At 40.5% G+C, this 21927-nt stretch overlaps 1 protein-coding gene across 50 annotated transcripts in view; it reads right to left on the reverse strand.

Annotated features, from left to right (window-relative positions):
- RIMS1 (regulating synaptic membrane exocytosis 1) overlaps positions 1 to 21927 on the reverse strand; it is a 311085-nt gene that overhangs the window by 68462 nt on the left and 220696 nt on the right. For 48 of the 50 annotated variants that reach the window (XM_088162186.1, XM_088162183.1, XM_088162189.1 and 45 more), the window contains one exon: positions 18923 to 19035. In XM_088162186.1, coding sequence (XP_088018312.1) covers positions 18923 to 19035 — 113 coding nt within the window. Of the gene's footprint in view, positions 1 to 30; positions 209 to 12028; positions 12048 to 18922; positions 19036 to 21927 lie in introns of those variants that run through there. The other 2 variants (XM_088162203.1, XM_088162202.1) reach the window with 2 other exon arrangements.

Consider the following 21927-nt stretch of genomic DNA (forward strand, 5'->3'; position numbering starts at 1 on the left):
AGATGACTAATTATGTCAGTAAATGTGTACCTTAATTGCAATGAGTCCAGTTCCACCATCAGATATGCAGGCACAGCTCCAATTACTTCAATGGAAGTTGCATGGAGGTATCTGAAGGCAAAATTGAGCACTTTAGGTGAAATTTTTAAAGACGGCCTCTTTTTTAAAGGACAGATATGAAAGGATTAAGATAGATCAATTAGGGACTGAAGTAAAAAAAGAGTATCTTAATCCTATCATACATGCATCAAATAGACTGAGGATATGAAACCAGAGGGAAAAATGAGACCCCTTTAAAAATTTAGCCCTACATGTGTATGGTGCACAGATTAGAGTTACTCTAAACACAACTTCTTTCAGTGTGTGAATTTTAGGTCCTTTAGCCTGTCAACTGTATGTTATACTAAATAATTTATATGATATGTTACCCTGTATTACCTACGATACCTGGGAAAGAATATTCTATTGTGTAATGAAGTGCTATTTCAGAGGTTATTACTTCAGTCAAGACTGAGTAAATATTCAACCTTAATTCTGTAATTCTTACTTTTTTTAATGTTTAAATCCTTAAGCTTAACATGTTTATGTTCTGGTTTTCCTTTATATATATATGACTATATCAAAGAATATGAGAACAATTAATGAGGGCTGTGAAGTAAATCTAAATTATCTCATGGAGAAATTTGATTTTGTGCATGAAGTACAATGTAATTTAGCACCAATTAGCTGTGAATTTATTTCTAAGCATGCAGTTGCACGAAACTACTCTAGAAAATCCAAATGTGTTCTTTCCAGCTTTGTTTACCATGCACATCTGTGCATATGTTGAATGTAGCTCAGTTCTGAGATGGAAAATTTTATCTGCCTTACTGGTGGCTTGCTAAAACCTTTACATGTTAATCATGAGAAGCAGAAAAAAGTCTAACACAGGAGCAAAAACACACCAGCAAAACTAACAACCGTAGGTAACAACACCATATGATCACATTGCTTTTTTTTGAACACGGCTGGTTACCACAGGTAACAAAAATTTGACATAAAAAGTACTTAGCCTGCCTCTTAGAAAAATATGGATCTACTTTATTTTAGGACATCACTATTTACCTAGTGTTTTTCCTGGAGGTCTTGAGAGGCAGAACTACACAATAATTTATGGATCAAAGCACTGTAATCCCAAGACCTTTAAATTCTAGAGTGGCTCTAGAATGAAAAAATTAAGATTTCAAAATAGTGGTAGAACTACAATTAATTGTGTCAACATGTTACTTTAGTGTCAGAAGTCACACTTCAAAGAGCTGTAACTCTCATCTCTTCAAGGGCTGATGATTCAGATGTGAGATTGATCAGTGTAAAAGTAATTGAGAGAACTCATTGATCAGACTTCTTAAATAAAGGATGCAACTTTATAGCCAAAGCTTACTACTAATAAACCACGTGAATGTTAACAACAATGATGTACAAAAACAATCAAGCCATGCGGGAGAGAAAAGACAGACATATGAATGGAATCAAAATGTTATATTTCAATTCCATTAATCTATTTATAAACCCATCTGACTCCTGTAATCCCAGGTGTACTGGGTCTGGCTGGGAAGGAGGCAGTTTTCTTCACAGCTGCCTGTTCTTCTAGTTGTGACTAAGTGTTGATAACACACCAGTGTTTAGCAATTGCTGAGCAGTGCTTGTACAGCACCAAGGCCTTCTCTGTTCCTCATGCTGCAGCCCCCTGCCCTGTCCTGGCTTCCCCCTGGCTGTGAGAAGAAAAAGGTGTGACAGGTGACCCCAACTGACCAGAGGGACCATTCCATACCACATAGCATCGTACTCAGCAATAAAACTGGGGGTAGTCTAAAATATGCAATTCTGTAAGACACTACTTTAAAAAGGCATGGAATAAACTAAAGAAAATAGCTACAGATCTTATTTTCAGCCTACAATCTACCCTCAAAGAAAATCAAGACAGACTAACAGTTGTTTTCTCTTAAAGGAAATAGCCACTTAATTTTTCTAAGACTTTACCTGTTTACTAAGATTTCATGTGCTAATCACATTCCTTTTAATATATGACTATTATGTTAAGATTTATAGAGTGACATCTGGAGCCACTAACTATTTTACAACCCTCATCATTATTACTATCCTCAGAAAGCTATTATGGGCATGTTTCAACCCCTAAATGCTGTTTAATTGAGGGAGAAGCTAGAATTGGCTAAAACCCGAAATGTTCGGAATATATGCTACCTTCTCAATTATGTACAAAATAGTACAACAATAATCAATGTACTATATTAATATATCAGTACTATATTGTCCTAGGGTGATGTTATGGTGTTTCTATCTCCAATCGTGTGTCCTGATTATGTTTGGTATTATGTCCTGTGCTTCCAGGACTGAGTCTGAGAGTGAAGCTTTGTTTTGTCTTGTTATCAGCCGGCTCACCTCCCCCATGGTCTATGTTTAGGAGAGGTTTTAGCTCGGCTTGCTTGCTTGCTTGCTTGCTTGCTTGCTTGCCTGCTTGCTTGCTTGCTTGCTTGCTTGCTTGCTTGCCTGCTTGCTTGCCTGCTTGCTCGCTTCTGCCTTTTTCTTTCCTTCGCTTTGCCCTTGCTTTCTGCTTATTAGTTAGTTCAGCTAGGCAGTCCAACTTTTTCCCTGGACTGTTTTCTCTTCCACCCCGTCCCCTCCCTCTCCTGGATACCATCTGAACGGACGGGGACCTGGGAACCCCAAGAAACACCGGGAGGCTACACTTTGTCACCTGCAGCAGTCATCCCCAGCGCCAGAGACTGATAACTGAGCGACCACTCGCCAGAGAGACTGAGTTTGTCATCCCTTCAGAACGGTGAAAGAGTTTTTTTTGTCAGCTGGTGTTGTCTTTTTTCCCTGTGCTGGGGAGTGTCTTGCTTGTTAAATAAACAGGTTTTTTCTCCCACTCTTCTCCGAGGAACTTCTTCCCGAACCCGGTGGGGTGGGGGGGGGAGGAGTCGTGGGGTTTGCTGTCTGGGGGCTCCTTCTGGAGGTTTTCCCCCAAATTTGCCCAAAACCAGGACAAATAAATTGGCGCCCAACGTGGGGCTCGAGAAAGTGGGAAAAAACCCTGTTCTAATAATAATAATTTGGTTCAAATTCTTTTGTGTTGGTATAGAGCAGTTATTGGCTATGTTGTTGGAATTCATGTCTTTTGGGGTGGAGGTTTGCATGGGATTTTGGTCCCTAGGGTTTTTTGAAGTCTTAATACCTTTGTGGTCCCTGGGTTTATTTGCTTATCCAGAAATAGCTCCAGTATTGTCCCTAATGCGTAGTTTCTGTAGCAGAGGGGCATTGACCAAAATATCCATCGGGCTGGGCTTGGTTTTAATGGCCTGCAGGAGATTTATAAAGGTGCTGGAATCTGTTCCAGGAATGTATGGTTCTTGGCTGTGGTTGTGCACTCAGTTTGTTAGAGGAGAAGCAGGGGATGAGGCTTTTCAGCCTTTGTTCTCCTTCTTCTCCTCTGAATTTGTTACATCCTTATTAGAGAATGTTCAGTTCCCCCTGAGTGTTAAAGAGACCATCTTTCTGGTGTTTAATATAGTAAGCTTTCTCTATACAGTCTGCAGTTTCTCTAGAATGAGAGCTGAGATTTCTAGAGGGGCTGAGACCCTTGACCCCAGAGTAGAGCCAGGCGTGAGGAATCCTGAATGGTGTGGGAAATGGGAGGATATGGGCCAAATCTTAAAGGAATTTTCTGACCCTACATCCTGGGATTTTCCATGTGAACAAATTCAGAACCCAGCTGAGGTAGCAAAGTACCTGAAAGAGAAGTGCCATGGTAATTCTAAGGAGAAGAAGATCATTGCAGTGAGCTGGGCCCTGGCATATGCTTACCGTACCCTGTTAGATACTGTAGGGCAGCAGACAGAGGAAGGGGGACAGGCAGATAAATCAGCCACTATCCCAGTCACTCAGGCTGCAGCCAACACCCCAGGCTCGAGGCCAACAACTACACCAGACAGTGAGCCTAAGCCAGCAGCTAAACCTGTCAGTAAGCCTCAACCAATGGCTGTTGCTACCAGCACGAGAAGTGGAAAGTGCACAGACAAGACTGATCGACCAGTGGATGATGATGATGATGATGCAGGAGAAGGACCCTCGACGCCTCCTGACATAAAACCAGGAGTCAAAGCAACTGGTAAAAGATCAGAGGCCAATATTGAGTCTTTTTCCCTAAAGGACCTCCGTGGCCTAAGAAAGGATTACACCCGACGACCTGATGAGTCTATAATTAGTTGGTTGGTCCGTCTTTGGGATGCTGCAGGCGAGGCTACAATTCTGGATGGCACTGAAGCCAGGCATTTGGGATCCCTGTCACATGATCCTGTCATCGACCAAGGAATGATGAGAGGGCCTAACCCTCACAGCCTCTGGGCACGGGTCCTGGACAGTGTAGCACAAAGATACCTGTGTGCAGATGATCTTTATATGCAGCAGACCCACTGGAAGACGATAGAACAAGGGATCCAACGCCTGAGAGAAATGGCAGTGGCAGAGATTATCTTCTCAGATGACATAACAACTAGGAATCCGGACTTGGTACCATGTACATCTGTGATGTGGCGAAAACTTGTACGACTTGGGCCCCATGAATATGCTTCTGCTTTAGCAATAATGAAGCGGGACGAGAGGGATGAGACCGTGCTTGATATGGCAAAGAAGCTCCGAGCATATGCAGATGCTGTGCATGGCCCAACACATGCCAGAATTGCAGCTGTGGAAACACGTCTGCAGAAATTAGAAGACAAGATAGAGGAGAATCATAAAAGACTCAGGGAGGAGATTAAAGAGGACCTTCTCCAAATCTCAGCAGTACAAATTAGAGGCCCTGGTATCCAACGCAGACGTTCCCCTGATGGGGAGAGGAGGTACACCCCACGAGCTGAGCTGTGGTTCTTCCTACGTGATTGCGGAGAAAACATGAGGAGATGGGATGGAAAATCTACTGCTGCTCTGGCACAACGGGTGCGTGAATTGAAGGAAGGCAAGACCCAAAGAGGAAGTTCCACCAAAAGGAGAGCAGCTCCAGTTGCCCGTAGCCAAGCTGCCAAGTATGATGATGATGATATATCTGATCCCCTTGAAGGAACCTCTAAGACATATGCCCAAGGAAAGAAGGATAAACAGGCTTAGAGGGGCCCTGCCTCTAGCCAGGGAGAGGCGAGGGAAAATCGTGTCTTCTGGACTGTGTGGATTCGTTGGCCTGGCACATCGGAACCACAAAAGTATAAAGCTTTGGTTGATACTGGTGCCCAATGCACATTAGTCCCATCAAGATATGTGGGGGCAGAATCTGTTTCTATTGCTGGTGTGACAGGTGGATCACAGGACTTTACCTTGGTGGAAGCTGATGTGAGCTTGACTGGACATGAATGGAAAAAACATCCTATTGTGACTGGCCCAGAGGCCCCATGCATTTTGGGCATAGATTACCTCCGAAGGGGGTATTTTAAAGATCCAAAAGGATTCAGGTGGGCATTTGGGATAGCAACTGTGGTGACAGAGGGCATCCAGCAATTGAACACCTTGTCTGGACTGTCTGAGAATCCAAGTACTGTAGGACTTCTGAAAGGAGAAGAGCAAAAGGTACCAATTGCCCCTTCCATAGTGCATCGCCGACAATACAGAACAACTCGAGATGCCGTGGTTCCCATCCATAAAATGATCCGTGAGCTGGAGAGCCAAGGGGTGGTCAGCAAAACCCACTCACCCTTCAACAGCCCCATCTGGCCTGTACGTAAATCTGAAGGAGAATGGAGACTGACCGTAGACTATCGTGCATTGAATGAGGTGACTCCACCACTGAGCGCTGCCGTGCCGGACATGTTGGAACTGCAGTACGAGCTGGAGTCCAAGGCAGCAAAGTGGTATGCCACTATCGATATCGCCAATGCATTTTTCTCCATTCCTCTGGCAGCAGAGTGCAGGCCTCAGTTCGCTTTCACATGGAGGGGAGTGCAGTACACCTGGAATCGACTGCCCCAGGGGTGGAAGCACAGTCCTACTATCTGCCATGGACTGATCCAGACTACACTAGAAAAAGGTGAGGCTCCAGAACATTTACAATATATTGATGATATCATTGTGTGGGGGAACACAGCAGCAGAAGTGTTCAAGAAAGGAGAGAGAATCATCCAAATCCTCCTGGAAGCCGGCTTCGCCATCAAGAAGAGTAAAGTTAAGGGACCTGCTCGAGAGATCCAGTTCCTGGGAGTGAAGTGGCAAGATGGACGGCGTCAGATTCCTACTGATGTCATCAACAAAATCACAGCTATGTCCCCACCAACCAACAAGAAGGAGACACAAGCTTTCTTAGGCGCCATAGGTTTTTGGAGGATGCACATTCCTGAGTATAGTCAGATTGTGAGCCCTCTTTACCTGGTCACCCGCAAGAAGAACGATTTCCATTGGGGCCCTGAGCAGCAACAAGCTTTTGCCCAGATAAAGCAGGAAATTGCTCATGCAGTAGCCCTTGGCCCAGTCAGGACGGGACCAGATGTGAAGAACGTGCTCTACTCTGCAGCCGGGAACCATGGTCTGTCCTGGAGCCTGTGGCAGAAGGTGCCTGGTGAGACTCGAGGCCGACCATTAGGATTTTGGAGTCGGAGCTACAGAGGGTCTGAAGCTAACTACACCCCAACAGAGAAGGAGATCTTGGCTGCCTACGAAGGGGTCCAAGCAGCCTCAGAGGTGGTTGGCACAGAAGCACAACTCCTCCTGGCACCCCGACTGCCAGTGCTGGGGTGGATGTTCAGAGGAAAGGTTCCCTCAACCCACCATGCCACCAGTGCTACATGGAGCAAGTGGATTGCCCTCATTACACAGCGCGCCCGGATTGGAAAACTGAATCGCCCTGGGATTTTGGAAGTAATTACAAATTGGCCTGAAGGTGAAAGTTTTGGTGTCACAGATGAGGAACAAGAACCAGTGACACGGGCTGAAGAAGCTCCACCATATAACCAACTGCCAGCAGAGGAAACACGCTATGCTCTATTCACCGACGGTTCCTGTCGCATTGTGGGGATGAATCGGAGGTGGAAAGCAGCCGTATGGAGCCCCACGCGACGGGTAGCAGAGGCCACTGAAGGAGAGGGTGGATCCAGTCAACTTGCTGAACTCAAAGCGGTTCAACTGGCCTTAGACATTGCTGAAAGAGAGAAGTGGCCAAAGCTTTACCTTTATACCGATTCATGGATGGTAGCCAATGCTCTGTGGGGATGGTTGGAGAGATGGAAAGAGGCTAACTGGCAGCGTAGAGGAAAACCAATTTGGGCTGCCGAAGAGTGGAAAGATATCGCTACCCGGTTAGAGAAATTACCTGTGAAGGTTCGCCATGTAGATGCCCATGTTCCCAGAAGTAGGGCTAATGAAGAGCAGAAAAACAATCAGCAGGTAGATCAGGCTGCAAAGATAGGGGTGTCGAAGATAGACCTTGATTGGGAACACAAGGGAGAGTTGTTCCTGGCTCGATGGGCCCATGATGCCTCAGGTCATCAGGGCAGAGATGCCACATATAAGTGGGCACGAGACCGAGGGGTGGATCTAACCATGGACAGTATTTCTCAAGTTATCCATGACTGTGAGACGTGCGCTGCCATCAAGCAAGCCAAGCGGGTGAAGCCCCTCTGGTATGGGGGGCGGTGGTCCAAGTACAAGTATGGAGAGGCCTGGCAGATTGACTACATCACACTGCCTCAAACCCGCCAGGGCAAGCGCTATGTACTGACCATGGTGGAAGCCACCACTGGATGGTTGGAGACCTACCCTGTGTCTCACGCTACAGCCCGTAACACCATCCTGGGCCTGGAAAAGCAGGTCCTTTGGAGGCATGGCACCCCTGAGAGGATTGAGTCAGACAATGGGACTCATTTCAAGAATAGCCTTATCAACACTTGGGCTAGGGAACATGGCATTGAGTGGGTGTACCATATCCCCTACCATGCACCAGCTGCAGGGAAGGTGGAAAGGTACAATGGACTGTTAAAAACCACCTTGAGAGCATTGGGTGGGGGATCATTCAAAAACTGGGAGCAGCATTTAGCAAAGGCCACTTGGTTAGTTAACACCCGGGGTTCCACCAACCGAGCGGGCCCTGCCCAGTCTAAGTCCCTGAATATAGTAGATGGAGACAAAGTCCCAGTGGCACATATCAGAGGTTTGTTGGGGAAGGCAGTTTGGATCAATTCTGCCCCGAGTACAGACAAACCCATTCGTGGGATTGTCTTTGCTCAAGGACCAGGTTGTACATGGTGGGTAATGCAGAGAGATGGAACAACACGATGTGTGCCTCAGGGAGATCTGATTGTGGGGTGAGGCAGCATGAGACAGAAGGAAATGTGTCCGAATAAGTGAAAGATGGAAATTTCTACTTGCTGAAGTTTTTACATGCTGTTTAGTATGTTCACGATATGGAGATAAGGGGTGGAATGTCCTAGGGTGATGTTATGGTGTTTCTATCTCCAATCGTGTGTCCTGATTATGTTTGGTATTATGTCCTGTGCTTCCAGGACTGAGTCTGAGAGTGAAGCTTTGTTTTGTCTTGTTATCAGCCGGCTCACCTCCCCCATGGTCTATGTTTAGGAGAGGTTTTAGCTCGGCTTGCTTGCTTGCTTGCTTGCTTGCTTGCTTGCCTGCTTGCTTGCTTGCTTGCTTGCTTGCTTGCTTGCCTGCTTGCTTGCCTGCTTGCTCGCTTCTGCCTTTTTCTTTCCTTCGCTTTGCCCTTGCTTTCTGCTTATTAGTTAGTTCAGCTAGGCAGTCCAACTTTTTCCCTGGACTGTTTTCTCTTCCACCCCGTCCCCTCCCTCTCCTGGATACCATCTGAACGGACGGGGACCTGGGAACCCCAAGAAACACCGGGAGGCTACACTTTGTCACCTGCAGCAGTCATCCCCAGCGCCAGAGACTGATAACTGAGCGACCACTCGCCAGAGAGACTGAGTTTGTCATCCCTTCAGAACGGTGAAAGAGTTTTTTTTGTCAGCTGGTGTTGTCTTTTTTCCCTGTGCTGGGGAGTGTCTTGCTTGTTAAATAAACAGGTTTTTTCTCCCACTCTTCTCCGAGGAACTTCTTCCCGAACCCGGTGGGGTGGGGGGGGGAGGAGTCGTGGGGTTTGCTGTCTGGGGGCTCCTTCTGGAGGTTTTCCCCCAAATTTGCCCAAAACCAGGACATATATTAATATATCAGATGTAGTAGGGCAGACAAAGTTTTCCTTTTTTCTTTAATAAGACTCTTCTAGACAATGTGTCGTATGGCATATTTCTGTTACCCACAGAATATTAATCTAACAATTCAAGAAATATGACTTTAAAAGAAAATAAACTTGTATTAGCATCAACAATACACCAACCCTGTGAAAATCAATGAGAGCTACAAAAGCAGCACTAATAGTAGTGGCCAGTGCAAAAGAAACAGAAGTAATTCTAAGGTCTAAAGTTCTCCCTTTAAGGTTTAAAAGGGGGTCTAAACTCTATACTGTATAGAGTATACTATATACCCATCTATTAGGCTGACAGCATAACATATGAAACTTAGGTGGGATCATTGAAATAAGGATTGTATCACAGACAGCTATAATGAACTAGCAAGGATCAGCAAAAATGCTGTAGCTGCCTTTCTAGTTCCAGTTTTTTATTCCTGAGCTCTAACTCTACATATGCACCTCTTTCATATGGCAACATTCATCGAAGAGACACTACATTCTGAAAATTGTGGAAAACAGCGCATTTTGTCAATAAATAACATCTAATAAGACTTTCCTCATACTTTTCAAAAAAGGGTAGGTAAGTCCTATAAGTAGTAAGATACATGCTTAAAAATTCAGGTGATTAAGCACAGGAACAAATTTCCATCCCTTGCACTCTTTAAGTGAAAATACCTTTTTAAAGGACATTCTCGCTCAAAGCCAAGTATGGGCTTAATGCCAGAATGACTGGTGACATTACATGGTCTGTGACAAACTGATAACCATACTATGCCTTTCTAGATGGTAGAAAACCTATGGATGTGTTAGCACTGGCCATACCATTTTCTGTAATGATGAAGTCTGCAACAAATGCAGAATTTTCTCTTGAGGCACTTCATATTTCTGTTCAAGATGGTCAAGACAGAAAGAGGAGGTGCAGGCAAACAGTATGACTTGAAAAACCTCCAAGTCTTAAATGTCAGAGTAAGTGATATAACAGGAAGAAATTGGCATCAAGATTTCAGATAGCTGTATCTCTTTCCAGAATATATTGCACATCCATCCTTTATGATGCAAATTTTAAGACAAAAGGTCTACAAGTCTAAAATGACACAAAGATTTCTTCATAATGAACTACTGAAAAATAAATTGAAGTGAAAATTTATCTCATAAACTTATAATAACAATGCTTCTGGGGCAAACCCAACAGGTTCAGGCAGGGGAACAGAGAACTGTACTTATTCCAGAAGACAAGAGAGGTCTATTCTTCAATTTCAGTCTTCATATTAAGAAAGGTTGAACAGTGGCAAACAGCTACAGCTGTAGTGCAGTCTAGAAGCATGTACACAGCCTTTCTACACAGCAAAAGCTTAGGAGATTCATCCATCTGAGCAATGCAAATACCCTGTGGATGGGAATCGGGGGGAGAAAAAACCTATCTGGTTTGAGTAATTACATATGAAATAATAAAAAAAACCTGGTTTGAGAAGTGGCAGCTGACGTAGAAACTAGGCAGAATTTATGTCCATAACAAAGACAGGGAAATAAATCAGCAACAAGATTGGATGGGAGAATCCTCTAGGGCAGAGATGGCTTTTCTGTGTGGCACAGAAAAGAGAAGTTACACTGGTGTTGGACCAGAATGATCCATTTCAGAAATAATGCAGAGAGTCACTAGTTCATTTCTGTTATCCTTCTGTTGTCCTAGGATGAGTTTTGCAATAAGCACACACAAAATACCCTTGCAATAGGTTTCATGACTTTAAAAATTCACAGCAAGTTCAACCATGAAATTTTAAAAGCACACAAAATCATAAGCAGACAAATGTTTTGAAATATAAGGGAAGTAACACTGAAAAATCAATTTGTTGCCAAGATGAAGAACTTGCTATGACTTCTTTGAATTAACAACTTCAAAAAAAAAAAAAAGGCAAGATGCAGATAGTGAGGGAGATGGCTCTGAACCCTGCTCTGCCTGACCAGAACCTTCTGTAGCTACTTCAAGCTTGTGTGTGTGGATTTCCTTTCCATGGGAGCTGATAGTTCTCTGGACCTCCTCCCAGTCATAATTAAGGCATGACCAGGGCGCATAGTCAGATTTCCAAGCTGGGAGATGAGCTTGGATCTCTCAGTACACACAGAGGCATGGTGGCCATCTTGAACTTAACAAGTCACTCCAGAAGGAAGATATGCCAATATAGAAACCTGAACTGAAATGATGAAACATAAAGAGCTTCAGGGATGATCCACAGAGAAGCTTCTATGTGAAAGGAAACAATAAGAAAAAACAAACCAAAACAAAACAGCAAACCACTGATTTTGGCAGCAAAGAAAGTCAGCATTTTCATAATCTGCTGAAGACTTTATTGCAACCTTTTCCATTAATTACATGGAATAGATGTTTGCTTTGTTGCAGGCTCATATGGTCACTATTTTTCACTTCTGTAGTATATGCTCTCCCTCATATTTATATCTCCTTTCACAAAATATCCTGTACCTCCTCTATCCTCATCTCTAATTCACCTACTCTCTGTCCTTTTTACCTCTTGTAAGAAGTTACAGTGGGCTACTAGTGTAAACCAGCTCAAATTAAGATATTTATGGTCCCCAGATCTGCTGGCACTTCACTCTTCCTTCTGCTCTTCTTTTGCCCAGCTCTTTTTAGCCCCTGGGTTTCATCTGCCATCAGCTCCCTTGAGCCAGAGGAATCTGTGCATGTAAATATCCCACCACCTTCTGCACATGCCCAGATAATAATAATAATAAATATTGGGCCAGATCCAGCCAAATCTTGTGGAAACAAGCTCTTTTACAAACCTGTTAGAGACAGTTTAGTTTGTCTGCATAAAGTCCATTGTTTAAACAAAAAAACATCCACTGCAGCCCAAATCTTGACAGAGGCATAATCAACAAAACAGGTAAGATTGATTTGTACTGTCCTGTTTGAGAGAAATATAAATACTGAGACAGAAATAATTTGTAAAATCAACCACTCTTAGCAGTTTCTTAAGACATTTCATAGTATATTCTAAACACTGCAAAAATAACATATAATTGCTAACACCTATATTACATATTTCTTTTTCATCTCTTTTTAACATTATCATGAAAACATATTTGTGTATATTTAAGATGAGTGTTGGAGCTCATACCTAGTGGAAAAGTTGCTTTATTTTTACCTAAGCATTCATCCCTTCAGAGAGTAAAGTAGTTGCAGCAAATACCTTGATTCAAGTTCAACTCACAGTTTGGCTGTGACCCACCCAAGCCTGTATCCAGACCAGAATTTCCCAAGCTGAGCAGGACTCAGGAATAAAGGTTAGAAAAGGTTAATCAGTGCTAGTAATGTTTATGTAGCATAGTATTTTGATTTTAACATTAGAAGGGTGGAGTGGTTTTTAATTTTTTTTTTCTCTACAAGCTTCATTTGGGTTTTGCAATAATTTCTACTTTCAGCTAAAAGAAAAAAAAATAGGACTTTTCTGCAATGTGGCTTTGACAGAGACATAACAGACTAAAGTTTTCACTTTGTGGGACAGCCTGAGATACCTGTTGTTTGAGCTCACCGAGTCTCTGGTATCAGCACAGGCATGAATTCATAGGAGGTGTGCATAGAATGTCTGCCCCTAAAACCTGCCCTACAACAGGAGCAACTTTCTGACATGGGACTGACATGCAAATAGAACACAGCTCTTTCTTCAGAATCTCTCTGCATACAAAAAATAGTTTCTGACCAGCATCACCTTCAACTATTCCTAAGCCCATACCTAGGAAACATCCTTCACAGCTGCCAAGGACCATGGCTGCATCACTAGCAGCATGTGCTGTGCAGAACTCAAGAACAGTTTAGGAAAAATCTTAAGTCTTAGTATGAACTTTAGCTCAATCAAGCACCTTCTGAGCCATGTAAAATATCATGACTACCTCTGTTAAATCCAGTATATTGCATTTCAATAGGAGTATGAGAAATCACGAGAGAAAATATTTTCAGATTCTAAAGAGGGGCATTAGATAGCATAGAGATATTTGAGAAACAATCTTTTTGCATGTTAACAGTGTTAACTAAAACCTATATACTGACATGGAGTATAATGAAGGAAAAGCCAGTATCAACAGTTGCCAAACATTTGTAAAAAATTGCATAAATATTTACCTTTTGTGGGAGACTTAAATTTCTCTTGCTCTTCAATGAATTAAATGCACGGAATGATGGAAACAGAAAAAGAAATCAGCAAATTTAAAGTTAGATAAAGAAATGTGTTACATGTGACAATGGCATGTACAGTAGGCAGTACTCCAGCATATGTAAAAGTAATGTAGAAAATTAAAGTGATAAACCATGACAAATAATAAAGCCTATGACTTTTTCTTTAAAATTAATAGGAACAATGATGTCATAGAAAAACAGATTGTGGAGTCTAAGTATGTTGCTGGAGAAGTATCATCATACCCAAATTTATGAATTACATTAAAATCTTGTTTTAAATATCACTCTTCCTTCTGAACCACACAGCACTGTTTGAAGCCTCTTCTGCAATAATGAGTGTTATGAATTCATTTTCTATTAACTGAAATCTATAATAATAACCACCGGACTATTAAAAATCTGTTTTTAAGGAAAACATAAAAGATTATGAGGCTTGAACTCATCTGCAAAAGTTAGCAGTGCTGAGAAAAATATTCTCCAGCATGAGTAAAGATTCCACAAGCTGCCTCAGAATATGCAGTGCCACCTAATAATTTTAAAATAAAACCAGAAATATGGAGACAAAACAAACAACACTGATAGACTGAAATCTAAAACTGAAAGGACTTGTCCTTTTTCTTCTGCCACTCAACTTTTATACTGATAGATTTGAAAAAAAATATTTGACTAAAAGGCTTTGATCTTTTACCATTACCACAGCCATAGTCTCACTGCAATGACATTTCAATGATCAAGTACACAAACACAGAACGGTTTTCACTAGCATTTCCTTTTCTTTTGGGATCTAAAGTTGGTTAAATATAAAAAGATACTTGCAACTAAATGTATTATTTGACAACATACTGATTTCCTGCACAAAATTCTGATTCTTATTCGTTAAAAGAAAAAGTACTGGACATCAATACACTTTGTTCCTCTTTGACGTCACTACCATTGTACAAATATCACACACATGAATTTTACACATGTAATCCCCATTCAGCCCCAGCAGAGTTTTCATGTCCCTTTCCCTCATGTAACAGCAGCAGCACACACACACGTGCACTTCATCTTCCATACAAGTGCCATACAAAGCTTTTGGCAGCATGAGCTAAGGTACAGCCACACCTAAGGCTGGGTGCTCGCTTGCTTTGCCCGGTGTCACCACACGAGCCCTACTGCTGGAACCAGATGCCACTGCAAACACACACAAGCACACTGCTGCCCTCAGGTTTACACATGGTCTTCACATGGAAACAGACTGCTATTATCACAAATTTCACTCTCATTATGAAACAGCAAACTACATTCTGAAATAGGAAACTACATTGTCAAAGCTATGAAAAATGAAACCATGCTGTAAAGATCCAAATACAGGCAGATAGAGGGAATAAGATCTGTTTTGCATGAATTAGCCCTAAAAGACTGTTGCTGTACTACAGCCATTGCACATTTATATTGCTGGTTCATAAATTTCAACAGTACTATTTTCTTTTGTTATTTACTTGCTAGAGTAATAATATAATCCCTGCCATCTGCTGGTGTATTCACTTCCTTGATCAATGTAACGACCAACCATTTTGCAAAAGTGTAGAAATCACCCTCAAATCTTATTCAAGCAAGAATTCCTGTGATGTTTGATAGCTGCAATGACAGAGGATGGACTGAGTAAAGATCACAGATGCATCCTTTATATGAAAGTATAATTTAAAAACCAAGCAACTACATCAAAAAGTTGTTATGGAAACAGCTAAAAAGCAAAGTCAGTGCAGAATCCCCATCCCTCTTAACGATTGCAGAGTTCCATTCAAACATGATGCAAATAAAAAACCAGTGATGCAAATCTCTTACAGTCCAGCACATAATGACATATTGAGAATACACCATTGTCCTTACCATGGCTTAGAATTTCACTGCTTTAGTCACTGAGCCAAAAGATCCTCATAGGATTAGGTCCTTTTATAAAATCATCCGTTAATACAAGAAAAATCAAAACCACTTCTTTAGTAGCATAAGTTAGGGAAATTACTATTAGATTGTGATGTCTTGAAAGCACACACAGACACACCCATACAGGACCAGTTTACAATATTAAAACACCTCAAGACCTTTCAACACAACAGCATCCCAATCTTGCATTCTAAGAAATACTGCTGACAGGCTTGAAAAGGAAAGAAACACAACTATGTCTTCCTTGAAGAGGACTGTAATAAACATAAAAATAACATTGCCTAAAAATTACAGAAGTCTACAGTCTTAACTGCAACTACTTTTTAAAGTCTGCATGGCCTCAAGTTGCTATTATTTGGGTAGTATTGTCTCAAGTGAAAATAAGTATTCCACTCCTCCACTCCAAAGCTACACAAAGTTGCTCTCACCTTCACAACATAATCACCAAGAAGCCTGCTCTTCCTCGCAGTTTTTTTTTGCAGTGTGAATTATAACACTGTTTTAAGGTTTCAGTCCTTAAGCTTGACCTTTTCCTCAACATTTAAGGTTGTTTCTTTATTCCTATCAGTAGTACCAACTGTTTCTATAATGGAATAAGAATCACTACTTTGGTCTTCTCTGTATCAATTACTTCTGTGAGCTTTTTTTTTTTTTTTTTGTAAAGAAAGTATGTGTATTATTCAAGACCTTGCAAATCTCCCTTGTTTTCCTGTAAGCTGGATTTTTACAATTCTCAGACTGCCAACCACCGTAGTATCTAAGTATCATTTGGTAGAGACAAGGAAACAAGCTTTTGTTTAATTCTAAACTTGACAAGAAAATGGAATGTCTGAAATACAGTGTTAGTCAAGTCGTATTAGCATGGATATGATCACTTATAATTGACAGCTAAAGGTTAGAGATCAATACTTAAAATATCACTCTGTTTCTTCACATGACAACTGCTACCAGTTTCTTGCTCCTTCAGTAACTCATCTATTCCATAATGAGAACTTTAAAGAGTAATAAAATTACTTCACTGGATTCTTCTATGTCTCCCAAATGTGCAACAGAGTAAATAAGAAGTCCATTCTTGATATACAAATATGCAATCTTTTTGCAGCAATCACTATGTCTTGTATAACAGACTTAAATGCATATATGTATATATTTAGATTCATAGATGTATGTATTTAGATGAGTATTTGACCCTCATGAAACAACAGGCTTTTTATGGAACCTAAAGAAGCACTTTACTATAGAAATAATACTTCATGGGATATCATACAGGTTTTCCTTGAAACACATGATGTCAAGATGACTATCAAAATATGGGAAGAAAATGCATTTTGAAATATTTCCGATGACATTTGGATATTGCACTAGGATTTGCATCTACAGTGACTGTGAATTTAAACCATTAAGGACACACTTCAGTTCCAAGCACAGTTAATGTCAATCTTTTACAGAACTCAATATGTTTTGGGTTCAATTCTACATTAAGGTCAGATCACTCCTGGTCACTACATTTGACCCTGGTACTCATTTGACAGGGACTATAGAGGTGAAACTAATATTAAAATCTAGTACTGTAAATCAGAGCAAGTACTGAGGTCTTATGGCCTTATGAATTTAATTTCTAAGAGTAGTATTAAGTCAGACGTACTGGCATATGTATTTCAACAGATACTGACACATTTTTTAAAACACATATTATAAAATCTATTAAATTTAGTACTCCTCTGCAAATACATTCTGAGCTTGAACAGAGCATTAAATGTGGATAAAATAAGAAAAGCTCCCTTTCAGAAGCAAAGTCAGTCACTCAGACGAAACCAAAGTAGTGTGTAGAGAAGGAAATCTCTTTAACCACTGATTCCATGTGCTGTAAAACAGCCACAGTGACACAGGCAGCACGATTTGCAGCAACAAAGCAAACCACGACGCATCCTACCTGCACATTTTATATATCAGGCGCAAGCATATTAAGCACAAGTGTAAACAGGAGTTCACTGAAACAGCATTACTTTACAAGTGGTCATGGTATCAACAACTTTATAAACCTAGAGTAGCTTTGGCTTTCTGCTCAACTTTCATTTTTTCTTTCCTCTTCTGTACACATTCCATTTCTACTCATTTTCATGGTAAGTTCTACATTCATTTCCAACGCCTTCAGCAAAACATAAACTGGTATTTTACTCTCACACACCAGTTACCAAGACCAGCAGAAAGATGATATATGCATATGCAAAGGAAAGCCAAATTAAAATTAAATCAAAACCTGATTCATCATTATATATTGCACCAAGTTCTGAAATTGAAGTGGAAATACGGGAGAAAGTTGAAATTCATTACTTATTTCCCTATAAAGCTCCCAACTTGCTAATATGCAGAAATAGACACTCTGAATGAAGTTTGTACCTAGTTTATAATTCAGACAGCTGTATAGTCACTACAAAATGAGAGGACCTGAATAGAAAGTTTTGAGTTAATAAAAGGCACTTATCTAAGTATATTAGTCATTCAAAAGAAATACACTTATAAAACACGAGTACATTTTATATGTGCTAATTGAGGGGTTTGTTTGCCATCACAGCTCAAAGACTTAACATTAATGGAACTGATCAGAGATTAATGCAAACCATCATACAAGAAAACCTCACTGGTAATCTGTCATGATAAGGTGGTCACGGTCAGCAACTTTATCTGTTCAAGAATGTGATCTGCTAACAGTTCTGCAATGCATTACAATATTTCATCATTATAAGCATTTCTTTAGTTTCCACAAAGAAAACCTTGTAGTATGTGGCAATCTCAGTTGTTGCTTGTAGTCAATGAGAAAACAGAATTTTTTAAACACAGAAGAAAACATAAATGCACAAATATTATCCATTTTGCCACTTCATTTTACCATAACAGCTCATTCTCTGTGTGCAGTATGTTGCTAGAAAAGGAAACAGCAATGTACATCCTTATTTGATCTTAGTATGTAAGAAACTTCTTCCATAATCATCAGGCCTACATTGTCTTTTCAGGTCTACATTGTCATTTTCAATGAAAAGAGCAGCACTCTGCCTGATCAGTTCATTCTTAAGCAAGAAAGGACTGGTGACCCATGCTCTCACATTTCCCATGGTAATTGCTTTCATTCTTTATTCACTGAACTATGAACTCCAGAAGAAAAATAGATCTGTGACATTTATTATTAATCTATGTTAATAATACACAACAATAAATATAAACCACAAAATAAGAAATGAGACTGTCAAAATCCTCGAATCCTTGTTCTTTTTTTTTTTGTTTGTTTTTGTTTTTGGTTTTGCTGATAAGGTACGGGACACATTGGAAACTACCATGACTCTAGTAGAAAATTTAAACATGACAGGGTACTAGAAAAATAAGGCAATTAAACCACATGTAATAACCCACCGATCAAACTTCACTGGATTTCCCAAACTACAAAGATGCTTTCATTCTCTTCTATTGCTTTACTGGCAGAATTATAGCACTGGACATGGAGTTATGCAAGAAGACTTAAAGTAAAGAAGGGTAAGAAATCAAAGACTTTGAGCTATCACAAGCTCATTATTTGATACCTTGCTCTATACTGCCACTTCTTACGGGAACTTGTGGTAGCTGTCTTCCCCTACGACTGCCGAAGGAGGTGTCTGCAGCAGGAGACTGTGTGGGACTTCCTTGCTGATGTGTTCTGCAAATGAAATTGAGATAAAAGCAAAATAAAGCAAATGAAGAGACATTTTATATTCTGAATTTTAAGCACAAATTAAGTTGCAGGTACTGAAGATGGGTTTGAAATAGTTTGCATTTGGTCTAAGCCACATGCACACACTCAAGTCTAGATAACTAGTCAACTTATAAGGACTTACATTTAATTTCTCTAACTATCTTCAGCTATAGAAAAATTATTTCCTTTTGTTTTATTTGTCTATTTATTTATTTATTTGTGGGCTTGTTCTTGTTTGGGTTTTTTGTCATTTTGGGGGGTTTTTCTGATAAAGTAGTAGTGAAAAACTACAGCATGAAAAGAAGTTTTCTAAGAACCACTTAAGATTATTACTCACAATTTATATACATCCTCCTGCACTTGTACAAGGGCAATATAAAATGTCACTTTTATGTTTTATAAGATTTAGTATTCCCTTTATGCTGATGCAATAATTGCACAAGGCCGGCATATAATTGCACTGGACAGCAAGTACCTATTTCCAAAGAAGAGCATGTGTTTATTCCCAGAACTCAAAGAAGGAAAAAGACCTTTAACTTTTGTATTGGGGCGGGGGGAAGGAAGGGTATGTATCTGTGTGTGTATGCAAAACATACACAAGACTTTTAATATTAATATCTAAGTAAATATCCTAAACCCCTTTGGCTGAACTCCACCTAGCACTGTTTCAGCACATTTTGGCTACTTCATGTCTTATTCACAGATACAGTTTCAGAGTGTAAGGTATCAAACACCTTTGGAATTCTCACATTTAAAATAAGTATGGGCACCTATAATAACTGTAGGGAAAAGGTTTAAGAAAGTAAAACAAAGATGAGAAGAAGCAGATTGCTGAGGAGTTTACTGCAAAATGCCCTTGCCAGTTACAGTAATGTCACACTCACTACAGTGGATAAGCACTGTTTATCCAGTTGCAAGTAGATCATTTGTAATTTAAAGTAACACATTTGTGCAGGTTCAAAATACAGTTGGCTTTCACTAGGTAGATCAACTAACTCTCTTGGCCTATAAGATCAGAGTTTGCTGTGTGAACAATGTGGTTTTCTGCATAGTGTTTAAGAAAAATACTTTGATAATTTCCATATGGATACAGAACAAAACACAATGGAAGGGCAAGACACAGCCAGCCTTTTCATCTTCATTTGCATAACTAGTTAAGTTCATCAGCAAAAAGTACTATCTGGATATTGAAGGTAGGAGGCACAAAGGATATGGGAGAAGTGTAAATACCACGAAGAGAGAATAATCTACAGTGCCAGAATGACAGAATGCTCAGAGTACACCACCACACTGAAACCTTGGAGGCAGAACATGAAAGCTGTTCTGGACACGTAACAGCAGCTTTGTCATAAGTGGAGAAGGTGGTGCTGAGCCTCTGGATGCTGGGTGATGTACAGAGCACAGGGGTGTGGCACCAGCCTGCTCACTTGACCTGGAGCCAGTGTGGTGTTTTCCCCTAATGACTGGCTGCTCAGCCATTCATAGGGATGGAAGTCCCCTTCTAGAAAGACATGGTAGCAGACCCCTAAAACAACGGGGCCAAAAAGAGATTGTTTAGTTGTTAGCTCTAGGCACACCTTCCCAATGCCTCCCTCCATCAAAGAGCATTGCAAATCCTGGCTGAAGGACCAGGGCTGAGGTGTCAGATGGAAGCTGTTCATTCTGAATGCAAGTATATTTTCAAAATGACAAACTGCAGAACCCTCACCACTGCAAATACACGACCCTAACTTTGGAACTGTTGAACTGCTGTGCTTATAGTGGACAGCTGTCCAAAACCTCTAGCTACACCCTAAACACAGCAAACACAAGCTAACAACACATACGACGAAAGGACTAGCACAGAGTAGGCTGTGAATACCTGGGTTTACCACAAAGCATTTCTGTTTCTAAAACATACCTTTTATTTTTATTAAAAATATTAACTGCATTTCAGTTAGCGACCTAAAAAGGACAATACGGAAGCAGATCTGTGATTCTCTTAGTTTCCCTTACAGTTTGAAATAAAAAAATCTATTTAAGTATCTGTAAGTACTAAAACAGAAATAAAGTTCTAAAGGAACTCTAATGAAAGTATAGCTACTATTATGCAGTAAAATAATTGATCACGTTAATATAACAGAATATAATTATTACTAGTTCAATAACTGCATACACTACAAATATAAGAGAATGTGAAACATTTCAAGTTTGTAGAGTGCCAAAATATTCTAACTTCATTTTAGTCTTGTTTGGCTTTTCAATAGGACAGCCTTTTGTGAACAGTACTACTGTATCAGAAATAATATCAGAAATTTCAATTCTTGTGCCATCATTTATTGTGTGGTGATATTTTGTTGGTCGTGGTAGTGGGTTTGGGGGGGAGTTTTTTAGGGGGGGTTGTTTTTTTGGTTTGGTTTTGTTTTGTTTTGGTTTTTTTAATTTCTGCAGACTTATGAAGTCTCCCTTCACACACCCAGCACAACTTCCTCACAGTCAAGGTATCCAAGGAACTGACTGGTTCATATGACTATCATACACTAAGAAGCAATCCTAAAAAAGCCCCTATATATGAAATAATACAAGGAGGCCTACCAAGGATAACAAACATGTTTGGATTGAAAGCAATTTAATCAGTAACAGTCCCTGTGGAAGACCCGTCACTATGCAAAAGAAACTAAGATTCTGCTGCTTGAGCTTGTATTCTCTCTCTTAAATCCTAACATTTATTAAGCTAACTCCTGGCTTGCCCTAGTGACAACCATAACATTCTTGTAGAAACTGAATTTCCTGATTCTGAAAGATGCTTATAATAACAAAGATGACCTAACTTCTGAAAATTTCTGTTTCTCCATGCTGACTGCAAAAGTAAACCAT

The sequence above is a fragment of the Sturnus vulgaris genome, chromosome 3, assembly GCF_052056855.1.
Source record: "Sturnus vulgaris isolate bStuVul1 chromosome 3, bStuVul1.hap1, whole genome shotgun sequence".
In the NCBI taxonomy this organism is placed as follows: Eukaryota; Metazoa; Chordata; class Aves; order Passeriformes; family Sturnidae; genus Sturnus; species Sturnus vulgaris.